General features: G+C 36.1%; 1 protein-coding gene across 2 annotated transcripts; it reads right to left on the bottom strand.

The window, feature by feature from the left end:
• Positions 1-5,470: 5,470 nt before the first annotated feature.
• On the bottom strand, positions 5,471-18,629 carry LOC306886945 (uncharacterized protein). 2 transcript variants are annotated; one of them, XM_079444338.1, is made up of 3 exons: positions 18,339-18,629; positions 8,487-8,605; positions 5,471-7,648 (listed from the first exon to the last, which is right to left on the bottom strand). In XM_079444338.1, exon 3 carries the CDS (start codon positions 7,634-7,636, stop codon positions 5,825-5,827), a length of 1,812 nt encoding a protein of 603 aa, XP_079300464.1. In that variant the 5' UTR covers positions 7,637-7,648; positions 8,487-8,605; positions 18,339-18,629; the 3' UTR covers positions 5,471-5,824. The 2 variants fall into 2 exon arrangements, with proteins under 2 accessions (XP_079300464.1, XP_079300465.1); XM_079444339.1 differs by lacking the exon at positions 18,339-18,629 and adding an exon at positions 10,009-10,206.
• Between the last annotated feature and the right edge of the window lie 484 nt (positions 18,630-19,113).

Consider the following 19,113-nt stretch of genomic DNA (forward strand, 5'->3'; position numbering starts at 1 on the left):
AATTGCCTTCACGTCACGCCTTTTGAAAGAGAGAGAAAGGAGCGAGCAGACATGCGCTCACAACAGCGATCACGCGGATTGACATCTTTAGACATGCAATGCATTGTGAATAATGTATTTCATTGTAATACACTTCAGCTTGTAGATAGTCTAAATATGTCTTACAGTTTATCATAAAGTTATCATAGTTTACATGTAGAGGTGCAAATAATTGTAAATTATTTTTCACTTAAGTAATTTAAATAATTAAATTATTATTCATTAAAAATAATTGAAAATGTATATAGTGTTATATATTGGGGGCTCCCATCAACAAGCCTGGCTGCCTTTCGGGCCCCCTTATAGTTGTAATGTTATTGCACCAAACAGTTTTGGGTGCAAAAAAACTAACCAAATTCGACAAAAATGCACCTGTGCAATTAAACAAAATCTAATCCAGCTGCTGTGAATGGAAATGGAAAGTGTCGATTGTAGCATTCAGTTTAGATTCGCCAGAGTTTTGTTCAGTACCTGCACTTGCTGACTGAATTCTGCACTCTAGAGTAGTGCAGATGTATGTACGAAGTAAGAGATTAATTTCACAGTGTAGACACTGATTATAATGGGAATTTTAAATAGATAGTTAACCCAAAAATGAAAATTCTTTCATTAAGTACTCACCCTCACCCTTTGTTCATCTTCGGAACACAAATTAAGATATTATTGATGAAATCCGAGAGCTGTCTGACCCTCCATAGACAGCAAGGGAACTACCACGATCAAGGAACATAAATGTGTTAAGGATATCATTAAAATAGTCCATGTGTGTGTCAGTGGTTCAACCATAATTTTATGAAGCTACTAGAATACCTTTGTGTGCAAACAAAACAAAAAGAATGACTTTATTCAACAAATCTTCTGCTCCGCGTCACCCTAGCTAGGGTATGGGCCATTTCTATGGGACACACCCTTGCCAGGATTTCTATATTGCCTAAAATATCCAGGTTTTGTCTGTTTGCACTGTGCAGATTTATCGTTGTATGACATTATTTCACAAGAGCTATCTGCAGAGCAGATGCTTTCAAATCCTAATGCTTTCAAATCACTCTCGCGGTACTTTGGTGTCATACAATGATCGGAAAAGCTCATGCTTGCGTCGTGATACTCTCCAAAATGTCCCTATAGTGTGACACGGAGGAGAAGAATTGTTTAATAAAGTCCGTCTTTATTACAAGCACAAAAATTATTCTAGTAGCTTCATGAAATTACAGTTGAACCATTGATGTCACATGGGCTATTTTAACGATGTCTTTACTACGTTTCTGTGCCTTGATTGTGGTTGTTCCCTTGCTGTCTATGGTGGGTCAGAGAGCTCTCAGATTTCATTAAAAATATCTTAATCTGTGTTTCGAAGATGAATGGAGGTCTTACGGGTTTGGAACGACATGAGGGTGAGTAATTAATGAAAGAATTTATATTTTTGGCTAAACTATCCCTTTAAACTTGCTCTAGACTGAAGTCAGTGATAATGTTTTTTGATAATGTTAATGTTTTTGCTTGTTTAATTTCTGTAGGCCTGTATAATTCTGCTGTAATGAACTATATCCACTATATTTTGCTATAGTAACTTACAATGTTTTTATTATAAATTGTGATAATGTTAAATACAAATTCAGACTCATTAAATGACCTGACACCCATATCCGGTACTGGATACTTTTAGCCTTTACCCTGGAGTTGGTTCACTCTCTGCCTATGCATCTAGAGATTGCAGTGATAGCCTACATGACAGTAAAATTACTTGAAATAATCCTGAAAGTACCTTGAGATAAAGTGTGCCCCTTAAAAGCATAAGTGGTCCTTGTCTGACCCAGTATTTTAACCTTATGATGTATGCATTAAAAATGACTAAATCACCAAAAATACTACCCAGTGATTTAATGTAGGTTATTGGTAGTTTATAGAGAAGTAAAGATTTTAGTATCTATAATGTTTAACTACATTATATTTAACTACATTATATTTATATATTGTCTATATTTATCTATTTCTCTCTCTCTCTCTCTCTCTCAATATATATATATATATATATATATGAATGCATGCCTATGCTATTTTTAATTTTGTCATTTTGAATATCAGCATTTGTCATATTTAGGCTTTGTAACCCACGCAGGGGGCCAACTTACTCCAGTAGAGACCATCTTACCCCTTTTTTAATATTTTACATTTTGTGCTATAACAACTAAATTAGCAAATGTTTCTTTTATTTATTTGTTTTTCTTCAGTGTGCTGTTCATTTTGCTTTGTCAGGTCTTGCCAATACTCTGATTTTGACAGAATCAGCATTTAGGATCAGCTCACTCTCATTCATCAAATTCATCAATACTCCTGAAGCTCAGATACAGTAAGCCAATGCTCAGTGCATCAGTGAAAGAGTGGGCCTGAAAAGATACTTAACTTTGCCATTTCCTCATTCAGTGTAGATTATTTGATAAAACCCCAATATTTAACATAAGTACTTTGAAATAATGCGTGGGTAATCTGATATATTTCAGTTTCAAAGCTTTTAAATTGTGCAAACTTGCAAACGTACAGGCCATTGTCTCATTTATGTCTCTCTTTGGCTCCACCTAGTGGCCAAAAGGCATGAGTGCCATATACTTTGGTTAAAGTGGTGGCACAAATAGTTCCTCACATTTACGAGTCTATAAAAGAGAGATCTGAATATATTGTAATCACACTTTGTTTGACCATGGGATCATGTTGACTGCACAAATACCTTAGTTTGAAAATAATAAACATGATGTAAAAAATAATTTTCACTCAGAAATTGCTCATAATTTCCACAAATAATTACAAAGTAATGGCAAGTAAGACATTAAATTAAACATGATATTTTGAAGTAGATTTTTTTTCTTTTCTTTTTTTTTGTTGTAAAATGTACTACAACAATTTTGGTTTTATATAATGATAATTGTCATCTTAATAAAATTATTAGTTTAATTGTAACACATTTTTGGAGAATTAGAAGCATTTTTATTAGATTTTTGTACAAGATTCTGTTTGTGGGCTGAGCACATCTATAGCCAGACAGACCTATATAACAGATTGAGACATCTAGAGGTAATCCTAAAGGGTTTAAACCACTGGTCATACACGTGATTATTATCTTTTTTTTCTGGGTTATTCTGGGCAGCAGCAGAAATGATTTGCTCTGACTTACTCTGTCTCTCTCTCCCTGCAAAATCCAGTTAAAGCTTGAGAACTGTCTGTCCAACAAATCAGCGGCCTACCTAAAACATCACTGCGAGTCCCCCATCCCTTCCTGTACGCTCAGACAATAATCCGTCATCAGCGTAATAAAACATAACCCTCACAGATCAATTTCACTTTGTTATTACATGGAAAAACTGCATAAATACTGTAATATCAAACCTAAATCGTAGGTAATCAGATGAGAGGCAGCAGGGGAAAATTATTTCTCTGTTTAACAAACAAGACAGTGACTGATGCAGATAATTATGCAGATTTCTCTCTCTTGACACCACCGTTGCATCTCATGTCATTTATCCTCCATGATCAGATCAGCTAAAGAAAAACTGCTGGCACTCAAGGTTAGGTGTTAGTGCTGCATTGATGAAACAGATGGACCTTATATCTGGACTATTTTATACTGCATACACCAGAGTTACAAAGAGGTATGATCACAATGTCATTTAAAATTACAGCTGTCAACTGTATTAATGAACCCTGCAAATTGCTCAGAATTTCAGGACTCAGAAATGAATTTTACCTAGAAATGAATTTTTCATGAGGAGGTTTAAAATGGAACACTATGGAGTAAAGATAGCAAGACGAGATTTTCTGAACAAGCTGATTTGCATAGTCTTTAATAATCCAATGCAAAACATGATAACATACAAATGCATTAGCAAAAAAATGCTGAAATATAACTTGTATACATTACATAAATTGCAAAGCATCTTAGGTAAATAATCATGTGTGGTCATGACATTTGTGCATAGCCATTTCACTTGATGTTGTTAAAAAAAAGTCACAAAAGACATTTCTGAATGACCCTGCAAAAGTTTGTAATTTTACCGCCTCCTATAAGAATATCAACTGTAATGTACAATATCACACACATTATGTAATGCAATAATGCAATTCAATCATTAACTTATCCAAATCGTTTACTTATTTTCTATTGTAATGCTACAAACTACAATAGACGTTTATAGGCTGTTAACACTTCTATAGCAACGTACATAGTTCTATGGGTTATATATTTGTGCAACGAAAAGTTACAATATCTAAAAATGCATTGTAACAGTTGTCAGATGCATCATCGCATGGCCTGCTCTGGTTTAATTTGGCAGTGAAATGAATATCTCTAAAGGCTAACTGTATCAGAACCCTCTCAAAGGAAGAGATTTTATTCATTATACTAAGAGCTGTGAGCCTAAAAAAATCAAGCAATAACACACCAAATCAAGGGCACACCACAATAATATCCAACAGTTATTTAATTATTTAATAGTGGAATATTATTCAAATAATTTCTTTTCACACTTCATGTATGTGTGTGTATATTTATACACAGCCCTCCACAAGTTTGGAAACACCCCTGGCAAAGTGTGGTTTTGGACGATAATATAAATCCTTATCATTTTTTGGTGCAAATACATTAAAGTAATTTGACATTATCATTGAAGACCAGCAATAAAACATAATAATGGCAATGTATACATGTCAAAGTCAGACATGCCCCTTTGCCAGCTGTGATGCCTGGTTACTGGTTTAAACTTGGTCCAGGTTTTTAACAGATTTTTGGGTCAGCACACCTTAATACTGTAGCTTCAACAATTGATTACCAATTCAAAGTCAATGTTTGAATAAACTGTCAGCTCGGATGCCCAGATTATGCAGAGCTGTAATAGCTGCTAATGGTGGATATTTAGATGAATCAAAGTTTTTTCTATGTATAAACTGTTTATGTAATAAAATATGTTTTTGTAGTTTGTTGTCCCTTATCAGTGCAAAATTATCACAAATTAAAAAGGATTCATGCCAATATTGTCCAAAACCCCACTTTTCTATGGCATTTCCAAACTTTTGGAGGGCAGTGTATATATATATATATATGTATATATATGTATATGTGTATATATATATATATATATATATATATATATATATATATATATATATATATATGAAAAGCTCATTTGCAAAAACAGATAACTCTGTTTTTAACAATTCTCAGAAATCATGTTTTTTCATTGTGCTTTCCAGTTAATCTCAACGAAACTGCAGTTGGGTTATTTTGACTAGGTTAAAAAATAACAAAAAAACAGCTAATTTACACAATAAACACAATAAAAACATGATAACATAATAAAAAACATGATTTTTAAATTTGTTTAAAAACTGACATCTGTTTTTGCAAATAAACTCTTCATATATAATATTTTTTTTGTTTTTTTTTGCTCATCTTCAGACTTTGGCATTGCTTAGCAATATTACAGGATTTATTACCGATTTGATATATTGCCTACCTTACTTCTCCACAAGTGTTATAATAATAAAAAGTTAAGTTACTATACCTACTTACATTAATGTCAATCAGGCCGACAAAATATGGATGAGATTATTATTATTTTTTAGAGTTACTATACCTATTTACATTGTTGTCAGTCAGACTTGTTATGTTATCATAAGGCTTCGTACCTTGCTGTGTTGGCAAGCTGCATTATGAATGAGCAGTTGCTCCACTATAAGAGTTAATACAGTTTTAAAGGCTCAGCTAATTGTAACATGACCATGAATTCTCTATTCCAGCTCAAATAAGCTTCATTGTGAATCTCCCAGTGTCCCCACCATCTCCACCTCCACCCATGGATGATCGTGGCACAAAGTCTATAGTGGCTGTGTGTTTAATCTGACCTTTGCTCTGACTCCAGAAGAACATAAACACAAAACAGATCGCCACAGAGCTGAGGAAAGAGAGAAATCCCATGGTGGTAGCAATGATGAGGGTTTTCGCATCAAACGGGTAAGGACTTGACACCCGTGCGGAGGAGTTGGTAGGAGGTAATGAAGTTTCCATCCATCCCTCGTCTGAGAAATATGACACTGTGCGGTTTTGTGGAAACCCATCCACTTGTAGACTCATGGAGATGCTGTCGTTGCCTGCTGCATTAGATGCAGTACATAGATACGTTCCACTGTCCTGTACTTGGGTGTAACGCACCTCCAAGCTCCCATTAGCAAGCACTCGTACTCTCCCAACAGAGCTAAGTGCAGTCTGCTGGGCTGACAGCCAAGTAATAGAAGGAGACGGATAGCCGTCTGCTTTGCAGTCAAACCGTACGCTCATGCCCTCCACAACACTCACATCTTGCTGCTGTCGATTCAGAATCTGTGCTTGTCTGCAAGTAAATATAACCGGGAGATCAGCTTCTGAAAAGTCACGAAATGCCTTCTTGTGCTGATTTAGAGGAGAACAGCTCGGTTGGCGGCCATCAAAATCCAGTCGCCGCCGTCGTCGCATGACCCAGAGTAACCTGCAGTCGCAAGTCAATGGATTCCTGTCCAGCCTCAGTGTCTGCAAGTTCCCTACGGAGTGGAAGACGCTTTCTTCCAATGTGGACAGACGATTCGAGGACACATTGAGCAGACGAAAGTGGACCAGACCCCTGAAGGCACCCGGCTCAATAAGTAGCAGGTTCCCACCTACCAGGTGCAACTCTTGGAGCCGCAGAAGCTCCCCAAGAATGTTGCCCTGTATGGAGGTGATGGGGTTATAGGACAAGTCAAGGTACTGCAGGTAGGTGAGAGGACGCAGCGCAGCATAAGGTACGGCGCTGAGGTTGCAGTTGCTTAAAATTAAGGTGGTAAGGTTCAGGCCTACCAAGCTGTTGCTGTTTAGCGTCTCGAGAGAAGGCCAGTGGAGGATCTGCAAGGTGCGCAGTTGGTGCAGTCGGCGAAAGGCATTGTTGGGCAGGACGCTTATGGTCAGCTTGCGCAGACGCAGCTTGGTCAAGCTCTGAAGTTGCGACAGAGCCTCGGTGGGGATGGAGGTCAAATTGCTGCGGTCCACGTTCAACTCATTCAGCGCTTGGAGCCCAACAAATGCTCGTTGCGAGACAAACACCAGGTCATTTTCTCCTGCATCAAGCTGCTGTAAATTAATCATGTCCCGAAATGTGTAATCCAGAAAAACCAGGATCTCATTCTCGCTGATATCCAGACGTCGAAGGTTGGAGAGACCAGAGAAGACCCCAACTGGGATGATCTTGAGACGGTTGTTCTTAATCCTCAAGTATCGCAGGTTCTTTAGCCCCTGAAATGTTTCCACCTCAATCATGGAGATTATGTTGTCACTTAGGTCCAGGTCCTCTAGCTTTGACAGGCTGGAGAACTGACGCCTGGCCAGTGTTTTCAGCTGGTTTCTTGAAAGATCTAAGCGTTTGGCATTGTTTGGTAACCCTTCAGGCACACCTGTCAGGTGTCTTGAGGAGCAGTTTACTTCCAAAGTGTCAAGGTAACAATTGCATTTCTGTGGGCAGGTGAGGTCTGCAGCCGATAGGCTTATGCACCACAACAGCAGGACTGTCCATGCGCCCCGCCGGCCACACAGATCCATGAACATCTTACCTCCTTCCTGCAAAAAAAGAAAAATATGGTCAATCATGTGTCAAATATGAGGAGAAATCTTGTAAAGAAATCAAATGTCAACACTGATGAAAAAAACCCATCATATGCTGGTTAGGTATGTTTTGAAACATGGTAGCTGGTCCTTAGTTGGTCCTTAGCTGGTCATGTGCTGGTTTTAAGCAACTAGCTCCTGCTCAGAACCAGCTCATAACCATCTTATAACCAGATTAAACCAGCTCATGACCAACTATGAACCAGCTTAAACCAGCTGCCATGCTTAAAAACATACCTAACCAGCATATGCTGTTTTTTTCAACGGGAAAGTTCTTATAAATATAATCTTTGTATTCTTGTTGGTTTTGAAATACTTGTATGTTATTTTCAAGGAAAGTTTCAGTTTACAATCTACAGTACATGTGGTGAATTTTGTTTGACATTTCTGGCTTTATTTCCTCCAAAATATTAAAATGAACTTGCAGGAAATAAAATAATGCTTCTCATAGAAGATGTTACTTTAAGTCATTGTATGTATGAGATGCATTTGCAATTAATACTGTGCCGTACTGATAAAACAAATGTATAGCCTGAATGCACTGTAAGTCGCTAAAACTGTCTGCTAAATGCATAAATGTAAATGTAATAGATATGGACAAAAAAATTAGTGTTTTGCATTGATCCAACTGCATCTTGACCAATCAAAATGGAACTGTTCTAAGTAGTACTAGGTATTAATCTACCTATACAAGAAGCATTTTCAAGAGCTATAGATGTTTAATGACTGAATCAGAAGACAAGCTTAGTTGCTATCCCCATAACTTTGTCTAATTTACCAAGGGACTGCTTACCAAGGGACTTTTGTGGTGCCAGTTCTCATAACCAGATGTTTTCAGGTTGGTATCTATGTTGGGCGCAGTGGTTGTTGAAGATGCATTTAGTCACATTTAGACATTACACTTACAAAAACCTAAAGCCAGAGAGAAAAGAAGAAATGATTGATACTGTGTTATGATGATTTGTGCTTACAATCTCTTTAATCCTTTGCTTTTAAACAGACCGACTGATCCAGACACAACTGAAGTTGCAAAACAGCTTTTCATCCATTTCTGATGAAGGACGACAGTGGAATGTTCTAGACCTGTTTGGGTGTGAGACTGTCATTTGAATGCGCCGTCATTAGGTGAATAAAAATGATGAGACATGTGACAGCTGCACGGTAACATGCTTATTTCCCTTTCTACTGCTCTAGAGCGTCTGATGTGAGAGGACAGGTGTGCAGGGCACTTTCACTACAGTTCAGCGTAACCTCATGTCACGGTACAGGTGCACAGGCCTGGACACAAATTAGGAATTACCCACCCAGCATGGACAGACATTCAGTTTAATAGACAGAGCTGTGCCAAATGACATCAGACATTCAATAGAACACAACACAACACTGGACTGCTCAATAATACATGCATGTAATCCTGTTTTCACCACAGAATAAAAATATCAAAGGTACTTGTGACTTTATTTACACATTTCTGACCTTTTATTAACTTGAAATATAAAATCACAATTACCTTTATTTTTTGTTCTGTGGCAGAAAAAAACAGAACTGCATAATGTAAAATCAGAATTCTCAGGAAAAAGTCTGAATTTATCATTTATGTATGTATGCAGAAACTGCCTTTTAGAGTAAGATCTTAACATACATGTACTGAATTAAGAGTAAAACTGCACTAAAAAATGAACTATTACAGCAATATAACCTTACACAAGTTGCATTACGATGGATCGAGATCTGAGATTGAGATTTGTTCTTTCAACAAGTGTCCTCAGTAATTTAGTCTTTCGTCAGTAAATTAGTCAGTAATAGATTTGTTGGTTCCCTGAATGTTAAATGTCTCTTGCATCTGCTGAAGTCAATGATCAGCACAGGAATCTTTCATTTATCATTATCACACACAGTTTTTATCTATTGCTCACGTCCGAAAGTCTGTTTCCTTCTTATTCAGAGAACATTTTGCATCATAAAGATGTTTTGCTTTAATTTATTATTATAGGTAAACAGCCTCAACACTTCAGACATCAACCTCAGTAATGGTGACAATTTAAAAAACAGCTAAATTAAGCTCAAAACTGAGCGAGTGATGACAACAACAACATCAGGATAAAACAAAAACCGCAAACCATGTAAAAACTTTTTTTTTTTTTACTAGAAAATGCATCTCTAAATGATCACATTAGCAGACCTGTTTTGTAATGCAAAAAAACCCCTACCTAAATTGAAGTTAAATCGCTTAATAAATCATTAGTTTGCACTGAATTTGTAAACATTTCCAGTAGTCCTTTAATGAATGAAACAAAATGGGTATAAACTCCTACCTTGTCGTGACAAATGATCTCAATTAATGCAGTCCTGCATTACACCTCTCCCACTGCTTGCTTGCTTATTATAGCCTATTCACATGGGTCTGGGTTTCTCACATCTCCTGTTTTCTATTTTGAATAAAAGCTTCTATTTTGAACTTGTTCCTGCTGAAACCACTTAAAATGAGGTTGACTTGTTTCTCCAAGTCCAGTGTCGTCCCCTGTCTCTACACAAAGGCCTTATACTGGCCAAATAAGCTGACTCATAATGCTGTAGCCTATCTAGCGAAAGGAGAGAGAGAGAGAGAGAGTCAATCCCGGCTTGGCTGTTTTGACACCATATTGGTTTTCCACACAGCAGAGAGCCTGGCTTACACAAATTAAAGGTGTGAATCCCTCTCTGTAGACTTGTGAAAGACACAGTGCAGCAGGTGTACGAGATCTGGACATGGAGGTGACGAAACTCATGTTCTGTCTCTTGCTGCTGCCGATTACATTTTCACACTGACAACTAAGCTTATCTTATCAAAAAAATGTAGTTGAAGTTATTTGATGTCATGAATCAAAATTTATACATTTATATGTATATGGGTCAATGACGTGACACCTAAATTTAGTGTCCGATTGCATTTTTTCAGTTAAAAATTGGTTTAAATGCATAAAAAAGATGCCATATATATGAAGGTCCTCTCCCATGTATGAACTCACTTTAAATAAAAAAAAAACAGTAGTTATTTGTAATTTTTCTGTTATTCAAAGTGTCTAAATATCATGTGGTGCGACCGTCCGGCCATAACTTTTTTTTTTTTGTAAACATCTTTGAAATTACCCTAAATCTATTGAGATCAATTTTCTGCACTATTTGGCATAATTTCCAAAGTGTTTTGTAATACTGTATACAATTACAAAGCATTTGTATTTATATTTCCGTCATAATATACAAACAAACTTTGTCCGTTGATTTCCATTTTATGAAATATCACGTGATGCGACCATCAAGAAACTATCTTTTATTTCATTCAAAGATGAGACTTTGTATCATATAACAATTTGCCAAGAACCCATGAAAGCATCAGGCAGGTTTGTAAGTCTCTTTCAAATTTGGACAAATATAACCTTTTTAACGGCTGGTATGCAGTTACCACATTTGGATATCATGTGGTATGACCTCAAAAAACCCCCAATGAATAATAAGTTATTTCTGCAATTATTTACTTTCATGATAAATTTCATAGTGACCTTTTGTGGGAAGCTAGCTTGTTTTGTTTAGGTGACCAATTCTGTGCTTGTAAATTTTGATTGAATTTGAAAATATCATGTGGTGCGACCACTGCAGAGTGTTTTCTATTATAGATATATGTCCCAGATTGGCAGTTGTTTTGCTTTTACATTCAATTGATGGTTTATATAAATAAAATACTTTATTTTAGTATAATTTAGAATATATTTTTATGCAGTTTGGTTCATTTCAGACTGTTTATGTTTCATCTTTGTACAATATGAGAAAAAAATAATAATAATTCAGAGCATATCATTTTAGTTTGGTAATTATGCATGTATTAGTAACTTATTATTTATTTATTAATAACTATTTTAATCTATTCTACCAGATTATACTGCCAAGCAAAGTAAAATAAACGCTCACCATAGGCAGCATGTTAATTCTGACCCTGCAGTCTAGCACAAAATCCAGAAGTCACGTTCTACTATAAGAAAGATGTTCATGTTGTCAGCTCAGAACCTGAGGCAGCAAGCTCCCCCTACTCTAAATTGACCCTTCGCAAAGACCCACCCCCCTTAGTTACTGTTGCTATGTCCGACAAACCATGGCACTTTTATGCCACACATGATGTTCTCACACGTTGAAAAATACATCACAGAGCAAATAGGACACTGACAGACAAGACAGAGCTGGTAAACTTTTAGTATGAAACAGTCTCAGTGTTTAAATTCAATATTTTTTTTAAAGAAATTCAAACAACAAATACTGTTTTGTGGCTCTTTAACATGTCGTGACAGATCGCTGTTGCGCCTCAGTTCAAGCGGCACATGAACCGAACATCTCTTCATCTTTACTAGTCATAGCATGAAATAAACATGAATGAACATCAGAAGGTATCTTGTTTCAACCATGAAAAGATGTCAATACACACCTTTGACATAATTTTTCAAGTTCAAGTCCACCGACGTTAATTTACTCTTTGGCGTTATAATATGTCAGACTGCCTGTTAATCAAACTCCCGGTGAAAGGGTCAATTGAGCAGCCAATATTGGGCAAAGTACAGAAATAACTGGGGCTAAAGAAATGCCTGCAGTTAATGCCACGTGCTGCACTTTTCACACATTTCTCTTTAAATCGATTTTTAATGATATAAGGTATTTTTGTCATTTGGAGCGACCACTCATCATGTGGTGTGACCAATAATAGCAATACCTGTATTAAAAATAAAATATCTAATTTCTGTGGTTGAAATATGAATCACTGCTACAGTATGCTGAAGTGAATGGTATTTTTAATTTTTTTTTATCCGTTTTATGCAATTTGCAGGAAAAATAAGTCTCTTAACTGCATTTAAGAAGGCAACTCTAAAATTATAGAACAAAAACAAGAGATCATTATTTACAAAAACTCAAATTAAATGCAAATACTTTGTTTCTAAACACTTTAATTACTGAGAACATTTTTTTAAAATGTTAAGCATGTTAAGGAAATTATTTAATTTTAATATAACTCATGGTCACACCACATGACATTTTTTAAGGCTACAACCAATTCATCTAGATGAAAAAAACAGTAAAATCACTTAATTTTAAATTTTTATATGAATTTATGTGTACACAACATTCTTAATGTTTGAACAATTACAGTCTGTATTATTATTTTTTGTATTTTAAAATTGGCCTGTCGAAAATCCTTATACATCAATTACCCATATATATATATATTTTAATATTTTTTATTTATTTTTTTATATTAATTCAAATATAATCATTAGTGTGATTATACTGTATTTTTTGTTCTAATATTGAAATAAAAATATATTATAAAAATATTATATAAAAATATATAATGCAATATAATACTTTTTGTTCATTAACAAAAATTTGTGGACCAAACTCAAGAAGATGCCTCTTAGTAAAACTTTTGCATAATCGGCTATCCCGACTGTCTACATACCAGCTTTGGCAATGCTCTTATCTAACAAACAACACTCTGCCAAACACTGAGTGTGCCCTTGTCGATCTGATGCAATGTCATCACAGTTAGCTGGCCTTCACTAAGCTGAACACACACACACATTGTGTTGTTTTCTCATATTGGGCCTAACTTTCATACTTTCACGTCAACAATCAAAACTCATCAGAATCAGACAGGCTTCATTAGGTTACAGTAAATGATATGGACCTTTGCCAGGTACTATAAACAGGGGAGCAAAACCTTTCCTCTGCTGCTGTAGCTGTTCCCCTGACTCCATTAGAAAACCACAACACTTAAAGCCTCTGCAGTCTGACTCCAATTTGCACTTCACTGACTCCAGGCGTGCAAATGGGTTTATAACCATGCTAAAAGAAGTACTATTGAGTTTTAACTGTGTATTTTTGTGCAAAAAGGTCAAGAGAGGGACGTGCCGAGCAAACAGATGAGGGAATGCAGACATTTTGAAATTAATATTTAACATTAGAGGATATTCACAAAATGCCAGTCAAATCCACAAGAGATTTTATTTTTATCCTTATTTTGGCTTATTTTACACTGACTGGGTCTAAACTCGCAGGAACTCTTCAGTGACGATATCAGAGGTCTCTGACCTGCATATTTAGTGTGATCTCTAACCTCTAAGTGCATTCAGGGATTGTACTTCACCTGTCTCTCGGAGCCCTTGCTATTCTCGTCCCAGCTGGGTGAAAACTGCCCAGAGCCACTCCAATCTCCAATTAGAATTCCTCACATCAATTCTTCACAGCAACAATTGCAACTGAGTGAGAAAGAGGCTGTTTATGGCTCCTGGCCCTCCACCCCCACCACAGAATGCAGCCATGTGAATGAACGCAAGTATTAAAAGCTTTCTGAAACAGGTGTTGTTTAGCAATGGGAGATGATGACAGATCTTCTGGACGTGGAGTATTTGTTCCCTTCGAGTTTGCCCGGGGAACGGAAAAATAAATATAACAGAGAAGGTGAGGTTCACAGTTGGATGCACAAACCACAGATGCTTCTTCAAAGTGTTTGTATTTCAAGCCCACAGTGAATTTACAAGACTCTTCTGATCATCCTTCTGTAATCCGCCTTTTGCTGAAAGCCATAAGGATGGAGTTTAAAAGCATCTCTGTTGTGTGCCTGCATCTGTACCATATAATACAAGCATTTATAGTCTCAGCTCCGGTTGATGTGTGACTGATTTGCTGCTTTTGTCTAAAGGAATGTGAGAGGAAGATAATCTGACAAGGGTGGCTACAGGCCTGTAACAATCAGTTTGTACTGTAAACACTTCAGGCTGTAATACAGGGTTTTCACATTTTGCAGACACTTTATGCTTTTAATATCAGCATATGCATTCCCTGGGAATTGACAGCAAACAACAGTGCTCAGTACTGAATGAATGATTAAATTATGGATTAAATTATGGTTATCGACTGAGTTTTTTTTGTGGTAAATATTGAATATTTAAATGTGTATTTGTTTTTACATTTAGATTATACTTGCCGTCATCTAGCGGTATTACTAATTTTATAAAATGTTTAAATGAAAGCAAATCAGAAAATTAATATCTTTTTATTAATTAATTTTAATATAAAAATTTTATTAATATAAAAACATTTTTTATGCTGTACATTATAATTTTTGTCTTAAATTCACTTGTAGTATTTAAAATGATTTTTTTTTCTATTTTTAGCATTTATTTATTTAGACAATAAATCCAACAGTATTGGATTTTAATACTGGATATTTATACCAGCCAAAACATCAAAACTATTATCTTAAAGAAACAGTTACCCAAAAGTGAAAATTTGCTGAAAATGTACCCTCAGGCTGAATCCACAATCCATAATAATGCTTTCTACAGTAAAGAAGTGCATTCCCCTGTTATCCTCTCACATCAAAATCCACCATCATAATTGTTTAGAACTGTTTTCACTTATAAAAAGTGTTTTATCTGTGCATATTTCTCTCCTGATTCAGACGAGACAACTTTTTGACTGGAGAAAGCAATAGAGGACTTATTTTAGCCAGAAGCTTGTGAAAGTTTGAAGATAAAAATATCTTGGAGTTTTTTTTATATATATAAACACACAGCTCTTTCACAAGAAATTAATTCATGGCCCGGATCTTGTGGATTATTTGTGGATTATTGTGATGTTTTTATCAACTGTTTTGAACTCTCATTCTGACGGCACTCATTCACTGTAGAGGATCCATTGATGAGCACGTGATCTAATGCTAAATCTGTTCTGATGATAAATCTGCTACAGTTGCATGCACATTATTTAGTTTTGCCTAAGAAAGCAGATATACAACTTTGTAAATTATAGACAAATAATTGCCGTAGGTACTGGCGACAGAAAAGTATCTAAAATTTTGTATATGTTGTGTCGGTTTTACTCCAAACAAACAAATATGAATGTTCATGCTTCTTTGTTTTTCATGATTATGTGGAGCAGCTGAGAGAGGTCACGCTGGGTTTAGATCAATGAGAATCAAATATAATGCAAAAGAAAAATATATGTGGAAAAAAATGAACGTGAGATCATCTCACATGTTACTGCCTGCCAGAAGGCAGCACACATATGTATATCAGTGTTTTAAACTAACTTCAACAGAACTTTTCAAGGACACGCAAGTAAGGTCACCTCAGGCTAAATTGAATGCATTAATGTAACTGGGTCATTGCACATGTGCTCAAGTTCATTGTTAATTTTAGGCATTTTTATGGACAAAGGATGACAAACATTTGCATATACTCTGTATAATATAAACCTGTGAAACATGCAGCAGCAAAAGCATCTGCAATTCAGTAAACATGCTGGTGGGACAGAGATAAACTGTTTGTGAAGGCCCGGATTCAGATTTCATTCCAGTGATGCACTTGTCTTGATGAAGAGTGTATAAATCAAGTCTGAGTCCATTGATTTTAGTGTGATTGTGGAGAGGTCACACATATGGATGTGGTTTAGGCTCATATGTCATAATCTGAATCTGAAGAATCTGCTTCACCCATGTATGTATTAGACATCCATAGATTTTAATCCATCAATTGAGGTTACAACCTAGTCCCGCTGACAGATTGCCTCCCATCCAGGGTCACAGATCCAGCTCTCAATGAAACATCCTTACAGGAAAAACAGCTATTGCTTAGTTAAAAGATAGGTCTGGTCTATTGGGAAATTTTGCCAGTGAGACCTCTGCATCTGGCTGCGTGTTGTAATACAGGACACCCATTAGCAGGGTCATATGGTGCCCTGGATAGTTCAGTGTTTAAGCAGTCCTAAATAGGTCCGTTTTAGGACAGCAGGATTACACAAAGAACTAGGATGATGCTCACAATGTGAGGCAGATTTATCAGGGCCCCAAATCACAAATTTAGTCCTGCTGTGGTCTATAAAAAAAAGGCAAAACTGGTCAAAACAGGGCATCTGTACCTGTTCAGTGATATTAAACCCTGCTCCAAAATGACCTCATAGTGGCAGACCTCATAAATCACATGCCGATACATATGAGGGCGTGATGAGAATGTTGAGTGACCAAGCAAAACAAACCAGTGATCAAGTAAGCGCTTTTACCACTCCGCCCCATCAACCGGTGATAAATCAGGCCCTGCTGTGCATTACAACTCTTCTGATTAAAGTGCTCATCTGGACCGGCCCCAAAGCTTGCGCTCCTTTAGCACTGGCTCACGTGGGGGCGCGACAGGAATTTGATGTGCTGCACATCACTGGCGGTGCGGGATGCTGTATGAAATCTCATTAGAGAGAATTTGTACAGATTGATTAGTGCTAATTAAGACATATATGACTGCCAGGCGTCACAGTGCGAGCTGACCACTGGGGTCTCGACTACTATTTTTAGTTGTATATTTGACTCCTAAAAGAAAGGCTATCAAAGTTATGTGCCTCATAGGACTGATCTGGCCCTGTCAAGTGGGCTTTAATAAACATTGCAACAGATCTATCTATGTGTCTTTCTATCCATCGATCTATCTATCTATCTATCTATCTATCTATCTATCTATCTATCTATCTATCTATCTATCTATCTATGAGTCAATGACTCTAATCAATCCTTTATCAGTTGCTCTCTCAACTAAACTATCTATCTATCTATCTATCTATCTATCTATCTATCTATCTATCTATCTATCTATCTATCTATCTATCTATCTATCTATCTATGAGTCAATGACTCTAATCAATCCTTTATCAGTTGCTCTCTCAACTAAACTATCTATCTATCTATCTATCTATTATCTATCTATCTATCTATCTATCTATCTATCTATCTATCTATCTATCTATCTATCTATCTATTATCTATCTATCTATCTATCTATCTATCTATTATCTATCTATCTATCTATCTATCTATCTATCTATCTATCTATGAGTCAATGACTCTAATCAATCCTTTCAGTTGCTCTCTCAACTAAACTATCTATCTATCTATCTATCTATCTATCTATCTATCTATCTATCTATCTATCTATCTATCTATCTATTATCTATCTATCTATCTATCTATCTATCTATCTATCTATCTATCTATCTATCTATGAGTCAATGACTCAAATCAATCCTTTATCAGTTGCTCTCTCAACTAAACTATCTATCTATCTATCTATCTATCTATCTATCTATCTATCTATCTATTATCTATCTATCTATCTATCTATCTATCTATCTATCTATCTATCTATCTATCTATCTATCTATCTATCATCTATCTATCTATCTATCTATCTATCTATCTATCTATCTATCTATCTAGTTAAATCAATGCTTTCCTATTCCAGTTTTACAAACTAGCTAATGATTTTAATAATATTTTTAAAAGTTTATAAAAGAAACAAACGTAAATAAATAAAACATTCAAACTGAAAACGTAAATAAACTTAAACTTTATTGTTACGATATAAACTAAATAAACTTTATTGTCTTTTTAATTTTTTTTTATTATAGCTAAGAATAATTTAATATAGCCTACAGTATAGCCTGTTTTGACATCCATGTCTGGTTGTGACCAAATTAGTTACTTCCAAATTAGTCGTAACTCTGAAGAACTCCAAACAAACATTGTTTTGAAAATAGCCTGCATAAACTATCGCAACAAAAAACACAACGCGGAACTCACCCGCTTCCCTCACGATATCTGCATGGCAGCGATATCATAGCTCTCCAAGTCTCTGTCCATCTCGGCTCGCGGTTCCTCTCTTCTGCACAATGTCCTCTAACATCGTGCTCAGAAAGACGACGAGCATGTCTTGAGACAAGACCCGAATGTTTTTAATCGCTTTGCTCCTTCATTAATTCCTTCTGTCACATCCCTCCAGGGTCTTGTAGGATAATTGTAACCTTAATTTAGGTTGGCTGTTCTCCGCACTGACGCTCCTCTAACTTCCAGCTCCCACCTGCCCGTTGCAGTACGAGTGAACATCCCAACCCCAGCGGTTTAGAGAGCAGATCGGTGTTTACTGGTCTACTCAGCTGAGCTGATGAAGGATAACACCTCGTGAGGGCACTCTGAGAGAATGACAGATATTTGCGCGGTTTGGCCAAATCTCCGGATTTAGGTAAAACAGCAGATGGTTGCCTGAGTGAGACTCGTGGCTTGTAGATGGTAGAAAACATCACATAGGACACATGTTTGCTTCAGTCGATTTATACGATACAAAGAATCACATTGTTCAACTAAATGTGACTTTTTGTGGTAAACTAATTGCATTGGATTTGTCGAAAAGAGAACAGTAGGCCTATAGAAAACTTAGATTAAAATTGGATTGAATTTAAGGTAAAATGTAGCTGGCTGTCAGAACTTTATCGTAACAATACGGTGACAATATTTAAACGAGTTACGGAATGGCACAGAATTAGCCATAAAAGTCATTAAAAATCTCATGAATATTGCA

Source organism: Barbus barbus (assembly GCF_936440315.1).
Source record: "Barbus barbus genome assembly, chromosome: 21".
Lineage (NCBI taxonomy): Eukaryota > Metazoa > Chordata > Actinopteri > Cypriniformes > Cyprinidae > Barbus > Barbus barbus.

Bases quoted from the DNA above. Each gene is read 5' to 3' on its own strand.
- LOC306886945 (XM_079444338.1), bottom strand. From the start codon at position 7,636: ATGTTCATGGATCTGTGTGGCCGGCGGGGCGCATGGACAGTCCTGCTG.